At 45.0% G+C, this 14,568-nt stretch overlaps 1 protein-coding gene across 2 annotated transcripts; it reads left to right on the top strand.

Annotated features, from left to right (window-relative positions):
- Positions 1-1,398: 1,398 nt before the first annotated feature.
- Positions 1,399-13,225, top strand: UPK1B (uroplakin 1B). Of its 2 annotated transcripts, none has more exons than XM_085070782.1 (8): positions 1,399-1,504; positions 6,686-6,768; positions 7,299-7,499; positions 9,039-9,113; positions 9,828-9,932; positions 10,219-10,398; positions 11,171-11,254; positions 11,899-13,225. In XM_085070782.1, the coding sequence occupies exons 2-8, from the start codon at positions 6,700-6,702 to the stop codon at positions 11,947-11,949; spliced, it is 765 nt and encodes a 254-aa protein (XP_084926908.1). In that variant the 5' UTR covers positions 1,399-1,504; positions 6,686-6,699; the 3' UTR covers positions 11,950-13,225. The 2 variants fall into 2 exon arrangements, with proteins under 2 accessions (XP_084926908.1, XP_084926918.1); XM_085070792.1 differs by having other exon boundaries at positions 1,443-1,544.
- Positions 13,226-14,568: the final 1,343 nt, after the last annotated feature.

Below are 14,568 nucleotides of genomic sequence, written 5' to 3'. Positions count from 1 at the left end.
TGCCCCAGGATCAGCCAGGCTGTGGTGCTCAGGAGATGGATGCACTACTTCTTCTTCTGCCAGCTGCTCTCAATGTCCAACAACGATGATGGGAGCCTGCCTTCCTAGAGCGCAGCTAGAAACACCTGGTCACACCAGCACTGCCAAAATACGGGGTGGTAACTGCACCAAAATAGGCTTCACACATTGTAGGGAGCACAAATAGTGGGCAAAAAGGTCTGAGTCATTTAGGTCTTGAACAAATCTGCATCTGTATGCTTGAAGACCCAAGGGACTTTGTCTTGTCCCTTTCTATTAGATCAGACTGGCTGCAATGGCTGGGTCTTATTTTGCTTATCACTGTGATACCTCATGGAGCTGGAAATGCCAAAAGTACTCTCCTTTCTTCAGGGTTAAATTTCACAGGGCTCTCATGGGAGAGCTGGATCTCTCTTCAGTTGTCTACAAGTACCAAGGGATCCATAAGATATTAGAACTATTGCAGTTCTCACTAACTTCACACAAAATATTTGCCAGGATGGCTACCAGTAAGACATATACATGTTATTTACATATTTATTTTTCTTGTGAAGGACTCTAACAACATGGAACTTCCATCACCTTTCCCAAGGCCATTATTTATTTGGCTGGTTTTTGCACCAGCAGATGAAGAACACCAAGCACAACCACCTGTGCTTTTGCCAGAGACACGTTCAAGGCCCCAGTAACGTGAATCATGACTTTTGGCAGACTTGTACTGGAAGGAATGAGGGAGAGGAAGGTGAGAGACATTCCTTTTCTGCTGAGTTCCTCAGCCATAGCTCTTCTCAGTTCATCACAGGCCAATTAATATATATATCTATGTTTGACTTTGCTCAGTCTTAATAAGACTGAATGTTAAAAATCCAGGGTGCCCAAGGAAAGGGAATAGACTTCCCACTTTTTATGTTATCCACAGTGTCTTGCAGAGTAGCCAACACTTACACTTTTGTTTCCAAAAAAAATCCCAAGCTAAATAAAATGAAAATGGATCCAACCCAAACCACTGGGTCTTTCCCATGCAACATAATTAAATGAAAACATTAAAATTAATTTACTTTCTTTTCTATTCAGTACATTCTTCTTCTACTTACATTCAAACAGCAATCCAGCAATCCTTGTATATTTACGTCCTCCCGATTTGCCCATCCTCTTTAAAGTTCAAGTACCTCGTATGAGTGACTCACTCATCCACCCTTTGGAGAGTATAATAATAGAAATTCTTTAAAGCTTTGTGTTTTCAGCACAACGGCATTCCGATATGATCTAAGAATCACAGAGACACCCTCCGGTCCCAGGAGGACCGGGGAACAGGTTTGGCTAGAAAAAAAAGTTTTCCTCATGTGATGGGCACCCCACCAATCACACAGCACGTTCCTCAAGCAACCTGGGCTCTTTAAAGAGCAGTGGAGGTGGCAGAAAGGGGTTTTTTCAGCTTTGCAGGTGGGTTGGGGTTTCTGCTGGGAAGCATCAGGAGAAGAGAGGGGTGAGTGCCTTGCTTTGGTCATTGTCCTGCTCTTAATGAGGCATGTGAGCCATAAGTGTCTATTAGGAGAAAAGACAGCTCTTATGTTTAATGTTTTGTTATTTTGGTCCCTGGACTGTGTTTGGTATGTGGGAGTCTGGTACCTGGTTAAGGTTAACTGCAGAAAATTATTGAGTGTTTCATTTTTCTTACCTCAGGCTGCATCTTCTCTATGGCTCTTTTCATTTGTTTCATATTTTTTTCTCCTAAAGACTGGGGAGGAGGGAATGGAAAAATTAAATCCGTTGTAAATCTGAGTGTTAAAAAAAAACTAAAAGGAAAAATTTTTGTAGAAGAAGACGAATCTTGTAATTTGCCCCTCAGTTGTGAAAATAGGAAAGTTAAAAAACCCCTCTTGTTTTGGCTGTGCTGAACTAATAAGGGAGAGAGGAAAAACCTACCTCCCAGCTCTATTTCCGAGGTAATTATGCTTGATGATGATTTACCAGCCACTCCAGTGCTCACACAGGCTTCATTTCATAGCAATCTCTTCGAAAGGAAACTTAATTAGTCTCTGACTCCTGCTTGATGCTGAGCATTGTTTTTGCTTTATTTTTCTCCCCTGGTAGCACAAAATAACTGTCTGCTTCTTCCATTTCTGAGTGTGGTTGACTCCTAGCACACAAGTAACTTTCTGTCAGTGGCTGCATTTCGGGGGAGGTAGAGCATTGGGAAAAGTCCAGCAGGGCAGGAGGAGTGCATGGGTTTGTGTCCACTGGAGATGTTTGCTTTTAAATAGGTAAACAAATGATGAACTGACATTTGTAAAACATTTGGCTTCTTACAGTGGAGTTCAAGTGATTCATCATTAACATATTAAATTACATCCTCTTAAAAACTGTGTAATTCTGAAGGTGTCCCAAGCACTTGGAAAATACCTTCTTTTTAAACCCCTTAGGGGTTAAATTTTCCATTATAACCAATTTAAAAAGAAAAAAAGTAAGTTTATTGCTTGATGCACCAGGGTCCCCAGGAGGTCTGGGTTGGGCAGGTCTGTGGCTCTCGGAGGCTTCCCACGGCACCAGCACTGGCCTTGGCACAGCACCTCCGGCAGCAGTTCCACCTGGATGACTTCCCTCCATCAGCACCCCAGGCTAGCCCAGGCATCTCGCTGCTGCCTGTAGGGACATGCTCTCCACTTGGGGCTTGGACAGCAGGGGTGGTGCCCAGGCTTTCACCCTGCAGGGCTGCACAGGCAGCGACCAGGATTCTCCCCTTGAGCGGCTGCGTTTGCTTAGCTGCGCTCGAGTGGTGCAGAACCCGTGAGTCATAAAACAAATGCATCCTTTGTCTCTGCCTCCTTGCACCAGGGCATGAGAACGCAATGCCCTGAGCAGGGGTGCTGAGGCAAAGGGAGGTAGCAAGGGGTGATGTGAAGCCCCTGCAAGCCCCACCACCAGGCTGAGAAACCTCCAGGAGCAGCGTGAAGGAGCAAATAATGCTTACAGGGATGTTTTGGGACATCCCTTTGTCACAGTGTTTGACAACTAGCACAAAATGCAAGGCAATCAAAATGCCACCTGGTTCTGTTTTGGGCAATGCCAAATTAATTCTTATCCATTGGCTTTTTTGACTAGAGATGGAGTAGAGCTGGGCTAAGAAGGGGGATCTTAATCTCACAGATCTGTGAGGCCACTGAAATCCTGTCCCAACCTATAGAAATAAGGTGTGGTGGCTTCAAAAGGTTGACCAGCCCAATGTGTGTGAGGGGCACACAACAGACCCCAAATCGCACTTAAATCCAGGAATTGTTGCCAGAAGGACTTCCTTTCAAAGCCTGCATGAGGTTATCACATAAAATACAAGGGCAGAAGCCAGCCTCTGCAGAAAGGAGCTTCCTTTTCATCTCCACAGTTGTGCTGAGGGTCTCACAGAGCCACTGAAAGTAAAGGAAGGGAGAGGAGGTCAAGAAAGCTTCAAGGGCATGGAAATAATAGATTGTGGAATACCAGGGGAAAGGCTACCACTTCTCCTGGGCTCGGGCAGGCTCAGCTGGACCCCCAGAGTGTCAGGGGTGTTTGGGGATGTGAGGGGACAGGAGATGGGAGAAGTTGCAACCAGCTGTACTGGTTGTGACCTGCATGTCAGGAAGAGTAAGTAGTATGTGCCTCAGGAGGGACATAGGGCTTTTGGTACAGTGAGAGCAACAGACGCCTTTCCAAAGCTGCTTAAAGCATGGAGCAAAGTCTGTGGTAGTGATCATTGAATACCTCAGACCTAAATTGCAAGGTTCCCAGGACATGCCGAGGAACACAAGGTCAAGGTTGAAATTCCAGGACCTGGCTGCCTTTTTATGAGGAACTTTTGGATACTGGTTGCAGGTGAAGGTCCAATTTCCTCAGGGGTTTCCCTGAAGCCCCAGAAAACTGTATTTGGGTCATAAATCTAATCTTAACAAGCCCAAGAAGAAGGCTCTTCTACCTCCAAATGCATTTGTGCCCACAGGCAGAGGCTGCTGGCACCTGTGTCTCTGAGGGATGGGAGGTGAGCTGCCCACCAGTGTCACAGCCTGTGAGTCACATCTGTGCACAGCTTGCTTTGGGCACACCAGCCAAGTTTGCCTCATGCCTCTGTAGTTGTGTACCTGTGCCAAGTGCTGTGCAATCCATTCTTGCTAAAAGCAGCTTACCTCTGAGGCAGGAGAAGCTGGTGGAAAGCTCCAGATCTCCCACGGCTTCTCCTCTGGGACGTTGGAGGATCAGGTCTCCAGCTGCCCAGCTATTGTCACAGCCTTGGAGCACCTGCCTGGTCTCTCCTCAGTGATGGTGGTACCAGACCATCTGCAAGGGAGAAGGGGTCAGACAAGGGCTTGCCACATGTGGCACAGGTTAATAAAGTGGGTACCAAGAAATGAGCTCTTTCAGCACCAATCGCTTGGAGGCAGCAGGAGAATTCATAGAAATATGGCAATAGTGTTTGTTTTAAGGTTTAGAGCAAAGGCTTTTCCTCCCCTTTTCCTCTTCCTGGTTTCTCTTCTCCCGCTGTGCTGCAATCCCATTGAACTTAGTTAAGGTATTGGAGAACCTTAGGTTGTCTGGGAACTCACCACTGTCCAGCTGATAGCTGTGGTGGTGATGGTGTCCAGCTTTCCTCACAACCATAGTAGCCCACAGGAGGAGAGCTCACCCAAGGAGAAGGGGCTTGCTTTCTCCAACTCATGTGACTGCAATAATACCTGCCCAAGGGAGGCAGGAGTGAACCAGGTTCTGCCTGACAAGGAGGAGAAGAAAGCCAGCTTGTAGAGAGGCAAGAGCATAGGCTGTTGCTACACTGAGCAGTGATCTCACACTCAACCTTGGTTTATACATGGCAACTGGAGCAGACCTGCTTTTCCATGTAGAAGTCAGAGTTCAAGCACCTGCATTTGAGCAGGAAAGAATTCTCTGCTTTTTTAACTGCTCCTTAGCTTATGATGTCTGTTAGATGGCAACAACTAAAGGGGTTTTTAACATCTCTGGAGTTTGCAGCACACAGGTCTCCATGAGCCAGGCAGTGCTCTCTCCAGCTTTCAGAAGAGTGGAAGACTAGGATCCATCTTAGGTTTGGCAGACTCTGCAGTGTTGTATTACAGAACACATGGCTGAACATTGCACAGACCCAAATTTGACCTGCAAGACAGTTTTATGTGACCTCCTGGACACACTGGTTGGTTGGGAAGTTTGGCAGGGACAGAGATTCAGGCTGACCACATGAGCCTGCCATTTGCAAATACAGAGCCATACAGTTTAGTGTGTATTGGTCTGGCCTCCAAATATCTGGCTGGAACTAAAAATGGCTTCTCAACTTAAAAATAATAGCCACATATTATTAAAAATATTCCTACACATGCTATCATACAAAAACACTTAGGCACTCTGCTGGTATAATGGTGAGAACACTGGAGATGTCTGCATGCCTAACCCTCAAACCACTGCAGAAAGAGTGGTGGGAAGTGCCTGGTTTTCATCTGTCACTGTTGGAAGTCCTGCATACCCCAAAAAGGGCAGCTGCTGAGGAAGCAGGAGGTAGTGTTGTTAGAGAGGTCTCACAATGCTCTGTTTCTCAGAAAGCTCCCCTTCATTGGCACATTTGTCTGGTTATATTTCACAACAGCTTCTTTGAAGAATTGTGAAATCAGTGACCCTAGCAAAAGAGAGGCACTAGTGCAGATACTATGGCTGAAGAACAATGTTCAAGCAGTTTTTCCTGTTGTCTTCATAAGCTGGGCTCACTTCAGTCTTTCTTTCTTGGTTCATATTTTCGTAGCCACCAGGCAAAAGCAGTTGTCTCAGGGTTGGGTTGTTTTTCCCTCCCCCTCTCTATGCACACATGTGCTCCATCCCTTTGAAAGAAAAACTTGGTGGCACTGGTGTCTGAGCTTCTTCCTCCAAGGGTTCTCACACCTCTGACTGATGCCTTTATGCTGCCCTCTCTGGAAGGGGATGAATTTGATGCAGGGCACCTGACTCCAGACTGCAGGATATAACACTCTCAGGAATTTAGGGGGAATGCTACTTGGCCTGGCTCCCATGAGCCAGCTGCAACCTGAGCTGCTCCCTCCCTTCTTCCCTTCCTCCCTCACACCTGACTTGTGGGACTCAGCTCCCATTCCCAGCATGGGTGGGAGATGGGGCTACCCTGAGCAAAGCCCTGTGCTGTAGGTGTACGTGGGATACAGGAACAGCATCGTAGGGACCAGTTCAGCTCCATGGTAGTGCTTGTCAAAATGGCCCAGGATAGCATGGCCTGGAATAAGGCTGGCTCTTTTGGAATAGGGGTGAGGAGAGGGTTCCCTTTCCATTCCGATGTAGCTGGTGTTTCTGGCCAGGTAGAAATGAAACACCGTGAGCTGAGGTTGTCATGAGTGCTGTTGTGATGATAAAAATCCTACCGAAAAGGAAGCTGAAGGCACCAGCTGCCCCCAAAGTGGTCCAAATTTTCTGTAGCTGAAGTAGCAGGGAGAGTTTGAGTTACCAGATTAACACCTGGGGAGGTCTCTTCTCTGAAGCTACTATAAAGCAAGGGATGGGAGGTGTATAGACAGGCTGACAAGCTCTGTCTGTCTTTCCCCTCATGGATAATTTGTGTTTCTGAGTGAAGCATATTGTACTGGTGGTTTAATTGAAGGTGTTTTTTTCTAGGGTTTGTTTTTTTTTTTCCCAGGTGAAGAATTAAAGATGGCAAAAAGTGAAGATTGCGTACACATCTTGCAGGGTCTATTAGTCTTTGGGAATGTGGTCATTGGGGTAAGTGAAGTGGAACAAATATGGGTGGAGGCTTCCTTCCAGTATGACTCTTCTTAAAAACAGCAGTTCTCCCTCTTCACATGTGAAGTCCACACATAAATAGTCCAGTAAAGCGCAAGGGAAGAGGAAAAGGAGAGCTGTCCTAGATAACCAACTGGATGGGAAAAGGACAGCAGGGGCTGATCCACAATACCAAGATGGGTGCTAGGGGAAAAGCCTTAGAACTGTCAGCAGGACCTGAGCAACATTTTTCCAGTCACCTCCCTCCATATAGTGATGGAACAGTTCTGTTCATTCTTTCTTAAGACCCTCAAGTCCTAGGCCTGACCTCTCAGATCAAGGCTGGGTGAGATTTGCCTGCAATTTTTCTGTGAAGTCCCAGTACAAGAGATTGTAGAGCTGGGCAGAGGAGGAGTTGGGCAGCTCCCATTTGGCAGGAAGTTGAATGAAATGAAAGTAGTCTACACCTGTTTCTGTCTTTGCTATTTCTTTGGGGAAGCTCGATCTAATGGATTTCTTGTTCTTCTCAGATGTGCGGCATTGCCCTGACAGCAGAGTGTATCTACTTTGTGTCTAATCCCAATGATCTCTACCCTCTGCTGAAAGCCACAGAAAACAATGACATTAATGCTGCTGCCTGGATTGGCATCTTTGTCGGCCTTGCACTCTTTGCTCTGTCAATCCTTGGTATCATTGGAGTCATTAAGGCCAGCAGGACCTTGCTGATGGTGGTAAGTGTAGCAAAGTTTGCCTTCCTATTGCTGCCAAACTGAATAAATGCTGCCTTAGCATCCCTGGTTACCTTGGGAATCAACCAATGAGCAAAGACAGCTTTTATACTGATAAGGAGCCAAAGGTTCTTCTTAATCATGGCTGTGGTGTCCCAGAAGGTAACTCCTGTGAAGACACATGCACGAGGAACTCCTGAACCAGGCTGAGGGAATTAATGGAGGTTTGACTGGGTTGACCCTGACCTTGCCCTGAAGCAATGCAGGAGCACTTGTGCAATCACATGTAGCTGGGATGTGGTTTTGATCCTTGTTTCTCCCCACCTCTTACTGCTTTTCAGCTGTCATACACCATTCAGTTTAGGAGCTGATAAGTAATGACTTCTGCACAAGGCATTAGTAAGTGTCAGGATACCAAATATGTGTGCAATCGAGAACATCAGCAGGCAGGCAGAAATTACAGGGGTGGGGACAGAGCTTTGGATAAGCCAAGGACAATGTTAAATTGTGGACGAATCTCTGTATAATGTCTTAGTTAGTCCTTTCATTTGGCAGTGGCAAAACTTAATTGATGCTTGCATTAACAAAGGGTAGACAGAAAAACTCTGGAATCACCTCTCTCTTGGATAACTGTGTGTCTGTTTTAGACAAGAGGAACTCCAAGATCTGAACTCTTGTGCCAGGGAATTTGCAGCAAACAGCTGAGGAAATAGAATTCCCTTAACTCTGAACTTTGGTGTCTTGGCTGAAACCTAAGGCTCTGCTTTGGGAGATGATGATTATGATGATGATGGATAGATAGATAGATAGATAGATAGATAGATTAGATAGATAGATATATAAGGAAGGTACAAAGGACAGAAGTTGGGGTAAGTAGGAAATTAATGCCTTGAATCAGAGAACATTATAAAATGTGGGAGGAGGAACAGACACATGAGAACTCCAAAGGGAATATGAAAATATCAAAGGGATTTTGCTGAAAAGGGAAAATATAGTGAAATAGACTATGAGAGGTGACCCTTGGAATCTGTTTTCATGAAGGATTACACACAGTGTAGGAGTGTTAAGGAAATCTGATGATGCAAAATCAGGGGGATCTGGATGACATCCTAAGTCACACCTTCTGTTTCCCTAAAGCACAATCTCTCCTGCTAAGTGTGAACAGCTTCCTGCTGAAAAGCTTTTAGCTGGCAAGTGGAAGTGGAAGGAGGACACATGACACAAACACAGGTTGCCACTGAGACGCAACAAAGAAAAGGACAACATATTTTCCATGGAGACCGGGTAGTCTTAATGCCGTGAGGTTCTGACGAAATCTCGTCTGTGAGATGGAGAACAATTCCCATCATTCACCTTCAAGAAAGCAGATTGCAAATTGAAACAAGCACAGGGAAGGGCTAAGTGAACATTCAGGGCATGGATAAGGCAGAGTGGAATACAATAGCCTGGCCACCTTTGCATCAAGCAGGGTTTCCAGCCTAATCTTGAAAAAAATGCCGAACTGTTTCTGCAAGAACTAACTCTGCTCTCTGTCTCCCACAGTACATCATTCTGATGCTGATCACTTTTGCATTTGAAATGGCTTCTTGCATCACAGCAGCAGCTCACCGAGATTCTGTGAGTATTTCTTTCCTCATGTGTTCTTTTAACTGTGCTGGGAACCACAAGTTCTAGGGCACACCGTCATCCTGTTCAGTGTAGTAAATCTGATAATACAGTGTAAACACAGGACTACTGCTGAGCAGAAGACAACCCTTCAAGGAAAAACTCCAACATCATTATTCTAATCAAGGAAATAACTTTGTTCTTTCTGACATCGTTTTGTTATTTTTAACATTTTAAAATGTTTACAACCTTGTAGTTAAGAAAATAATAGCGTGGGTTAGCTGAATCATCAATGCAGTGTTTAGTCTTTCAGCTACAGACCGATTAATCTATCATACACACAGAAGACAAATCTTCAGCATTGCCCCAGGCAGTGTTGCTGGTGAGGGAAAGATTACATGGATTATTGGAGATACTGTGGAGAGGGAAATTATTTGTGGTACTTTAGTTCCAACATACCAAATGAAATCCATAGCTTCTGCACATGTCTTGTGATCTACATCTGGTAGTGCCTTCTTGAGATCTTCATCTTTGTTGCTCCTGCTCCTCAAATCCTGCTCTTTATTCTACTGTGTGTGTAAAACCAAAGGAGAAACAGCATTCCTGTACTCCAGCAGGACACTGAAACAAGAAAACAAACCCTCCCCAAATAACCCTGTATTTTTACATGGCCATTTATTTACATAGTTTCTGCATTTTTCTCTGTTGGGCTTTTTTCTTCTGTAGGTCACTCCAGAGCTCTTCCTGAAGCAAATGCTGGAAAGATACCAGAAGTCAGAGCCAGCCAATAACAATGAGTTCACAAAGACATGGGATGAACTCATGCTTCAGGTAATAATAACACTGAAAAAGTCACTAATTACTAAATGCTCTGCAGGCCTGGAATTTCAAGTCCTCCTTGGGGCTGCTGGATAATAAAGAGGATGGCATCTGCCTTGAACTTTAAAGAAAGTTCTAACACACTCCCCCTTTAGCTCATATATCAGACGGAGACTGTCAAAGCAGTCACTTCAAAAATCTCTCCCATAAATCTGTGATTAATGCCTAAGCAGTGTCCTGACATGTGCAGGGCTGTGACCTGGACCCACAAAGACCTTTCTCTTCCCTCTCCCTGCAGAACCATTGCTGTGGGGTGCTGGGCCCCTCCGACTGGCAGAAGTACTCGTCTGTCTTCCGCCTCACGCACAACGATGCTGACTACCCCTGGCCATGGAAATGCTGCGTCCTGGATGCACAAGGGCTTCCTGTCAACCTTGATGGCTGCAAACTTGGAGTGTCTGGCTACTATAACAGCAATGTAAGATCATCTCTGCTTTTTCCAGTTGACATATGTCAGGCAAAAGTGCCTTGCTGGAAGGGAAAGAAACCATGAATAGCCTTTCTCCTTTACTGTAAGCTGCACGTGTTCAAAAACTTTCTGGAGAAGAAACACCTGTAGAGTTCTGGCCATGCTGCTGAACACAAGCAGAATTTTTTTTTTAGGATAAAGGCTTTCCTGATGGAGAGACAACTCTCCCAAGCCACTGGTAAGAGGTGACATCTCTAACAGGTAGATGGACAGTAGCTAAATCAAACTTAGCCCAAAGATGTGTATATATAATACGAGTGAGCAAATCAGCCATTCTCCTCCTCATGGAAGAACTTTTCAGTAGGCCATTGTGTCCTATTCACTACATTGCTGGGTCACAAGCTTCTGCACCAGCTTGCATTTCTAGAAGGCATTCAAGCTTCCAAATTTGCCTGCAGCTTCTTGATTCTGGAGGTCAATTCTGTGTCAACTGTGTTTGGTTATCTAAGTGTACTTGGCAAGGGGATGGCACAGGAAGTTGTCCCTGAAGCATCTGAGATAGGTCTACTTTGTATTTGGAGCCAGAAACAGGTTATGTGCAAGTTGTCAATAAGCAGCATAGCTGTGGCTTGGTTTTTTTGAGACCCTCTGAGCTACCCAAACTACAGTAGGACAGGCGCATGCCACCAGGCCACCTCAGTCTCTCTCAAGGGTGGATAAGCTTGTCACCTTGCAGTGCAGGCTCAGCGCTGGTGTTGAGTCATTCCTGATTGTCTTCCAGGGTTGTTACGACGCTATTTCTGGGCCAGTGAACACACATGCCTGGGGTGTTGCCTGGTTTGGCTTTGCCATCCTCTGCTGGACTGTAAGTACTTAATATTTGCTTTTATTTCCTCTTCTCTTCTCTTCTCTTGCTATTCCACACCCAGTTGGGTGGAGGTGGATGACAGGACTGACGCATTTAAAATGTCCATAGATTATCGTCATTCATTCATCACAAATCCGCCTGTAGCCTGCTCCACTAATGGCTACATTTACAAGTTTCCCCCCCCATTCTGGCTTCCAGAGCTGAGGAACTAGGTGGCCTTCCAGCCTGCCATGGCCTGCTGTGACCTGCTGCCATCTCATCAGTAGAACACAGTAAACACAGCTTGCAGATAGCTCTTTGTGAAGGGTATTGGATCACCTAAGCAGTAATCATGATAGATAATTCAGTTTGTAGTTCGAAGATTCTGTATGAATGTAGTAAATACTCAGGGTTCAGCAGCTTCATGACAGATAATCCCCAGTGAGATGAGTGATACAGTCCAAGTTATAGCTGCATATATCTTCTCTCTTTACTGTGTAGTTTCTGTGCAGATAAAAAGCTTCAACTTCCTCTGCCTGAGCAGGCTTTGCTTTTCAAGAATTTCTGTTGCACTATCCTACCAGTAGGACTAAATGGGGCTGGGGAAGAGGTGGAGCATAGGAAATGGGGAGCAGAGAAACTTCATCATGTTGTCATTTCAGTTCTGCGTCCTCCTTGGTACCATGTTCTACTGGAGTGGAATTGAATACTGAAGGCTTGATGTCCTCAGTGCTGTCCTGAAGAGCCGTGTGAAACTGCATTTGTTTGTCTCCTGCTCCATTCTCCTTGGGCCATGGAGGATTTGAAGTTTGCCCACTACCTCTCCCATATATTCTTTTGCCCCTGCAAAAACTTGACACAAAGAACTGATGACTGCAGGAAAGAATCTTCTTGTCCCTCTTTGCCCCTTGTTCTGCAGCCTGAATGCCTCCTGGCTGAGGCACAGTCCTTCTTTCGCCATGCAAGAAATCCTGGAGCATAAGATAAGAAAAAAGTGATCTGATTTGTTCTCTGATGACATCAGAAAAGAAAATGTGCATATACACTGACTCCAGAAAAATGTCTCTAAAATTAGTTTGAATTTAAATTATAATGCTCCAGCAAGGGCCATGTGAGCAAAACTGTAACCTCCTGTGACCAATAAGGACAGATGCTGCAATGGAGAAGACTGCAGACCTCTCTATTATATTTTACTGTTCAACTTCTCTTGCTGGTCTCTGTCACCCTTGCCTTAAATGAGGCAGATTCTCTGAGCATTTAAGTGTGTCAGCGGTAACAACATGTCACAGATGAAAAGTCTGTTCCTAGTCAAGCCAAATAAAAGGCTAGCTCACTCCTCAGCAATATGCTGCCTATATGCAAGCCTACCTCCTGTCACTGATGAAACTACCGCATGTGCTCCTACCTTCAGAAGTGCCAGTCCAGGAAAAGCTCCACTTGCTAACAAGCAGCTCCTTCAAGAAAGCTGTTATGTACTTCACACAAGATTTCATACATCTATGGGCGAGGATTTGTGCAGAATAAAAGGTGTTCTGTGCTGTTCTGTTTGCAAAAGTTGCTGTCCCATGCTCCTAGTTTATTGTGCTTCTTGCTTCAGCTACCTGTGTGTGTTTGGTCACATGTCCTGTGTAATTCCCCTTCCACATCCCTGGATCAGGTAGGACAAAAAGCAAACAATGGCAGTGAGTAACTCTTTTGAAAAATGCAAGAAAGGAGCTAACTGAACCAAACCTAGTCCTTGCATCAGCACTTGCAGTTCCCACTCAGTTCAATAAAGGCTGTTTGCTTTGGCCCAGACTGAGATGGTGTCTTTCCTAGTGAATACTTCAGTAGTTAAATGTATTGTGAGAAATGTGCTCCTCTATAGAGCGTTTTAAGATGAAGCCTCTTCCAGAGATGTATTGGTTCAGGTCCTGATGCTTGCCATCTGTCTTGATTCTTTGTTTTTGTATATTCACCAAAATAATAATTAAAAATAAGTGGAAGTGATTTCTTTTTTTCAAGATTTTCTTTGGGAAGGGTAAATAATAAAGGTATGTGTCTGGGACATCTGTGGCAGGGCAATGACATGCTTTAACATCCTGTAACAGAGAAGTTAAAGCACCAGGATGCAGGGTGCTACAGAAACTCAGCAGCCAAATAGTTCCTTACCAGAGTGCTCAGGGAGAGAAGGTGGCAGATATGAGAGGAAACAGTTTGAGGAAGAATTGGGTCCCTGGAACTCAATGCAACACAGATGGAGTTTTCTGTATGACTGTGCCCTCAGAACTGACAATCCTCATGGATCAGCCACTGCCCTGGTTCAGTGGCATGGTGACTGTCTTGGAGACTCTGGAAATTCCATAAGGAAATTCTCAGAAATTCCATAAGGAAATTAGTCTTCAGCCCTTTTCTTGTGAGATTTGAGTCATGGATTGACCATGCAGACCACGTATGTCAGTGGCTAGAGTTTGGTTTTTGAGGGGGTGAGGGGGAGATTTGGTGATAGGGTTGGGGGTTTCTGTGTATGCTGCTGAAAGCTACAGTAAGACCTAAATGTAAAGAAATCTAGAGAATCGGCATCTGTCAAGATTAGGGAGCAATAGCAAAGACTGGTTTCTCTGCTACTTGCCATAAACTGCAAATCCCTGCCAAGAGGAGCAGCAGAGAGGAGAGAAATGGGGGAGGAAAGGCACAGCAGGAATGAAAACTCTGTCCTCGTTTGGCCAAACCTCTCTAATAACTCTTGGTCATGGCAGCCATTGTGGATATCTGCCCTCCTGCATCAGGACCTCTTGCTTGAACTGTTTCTGAAACTCAAGGAGCTCTGCAAATGGGTGAAACAACTGACTGTGGGACTTTCTAGAAGCTAGCAAGGCCTTCAGCATATGGATGCCGCTGGACAGTCAGCCTGGAGAAAACTGTAAGACCACAGAAGCAGGTAAGATCATATATTATTTTCCTCCTCTGTTCTTTTGCTTCAGACCCAAATCCTTTCTTCTGCATCTAACTGTGGTATGATTACAGCTCTGCATTTAAAATAGCAGAAAATGCTGCAGGATTTTGAAGGAGAAGAGAAAGGAGAATAGAAACTGAGACTACTTTAAGTATTAACTTATTAAAGTATTAACTGCCCCAACCAGTTGCAAATGATACCACTGACCTATAATATAAATGGCAGCTCAAGACAATTCGGTTTGGGCTCTTCAAATTTGCTTTCTGATTCTTAAGCCTTTCCCTCCCACTGCACTTTATGATTTGTGTACTAAAAAAAAAAAAAAGCTGTGACCAAGTGATCCAGGCAATGGTGGATCTGTGCAGAAGTGCCAAACAGGACACAGTGCATGCAGAAA

The sequence above is a fragment of the Lichenostomus cassidix genome, chromosome 1 (genome assembly GCF_008360975.1).
Source record: "Lichenostomus cassidix isolate B80296 chromosome 1, HeHo_3.0, whole genome shotgun sequence".
NCBI classification, from domain to species: domain Eukaryota; kingdom Metazoa; phylum Chordata; class Aves; order Passeriformes; family Meliphagidae; genus Lichenostomus; species Lichenostomus cassidix.
Note: the sequence above shows the minus strand (reverse complement) of the source record. Positions and strands in the feature narration are given on the sequence as shown.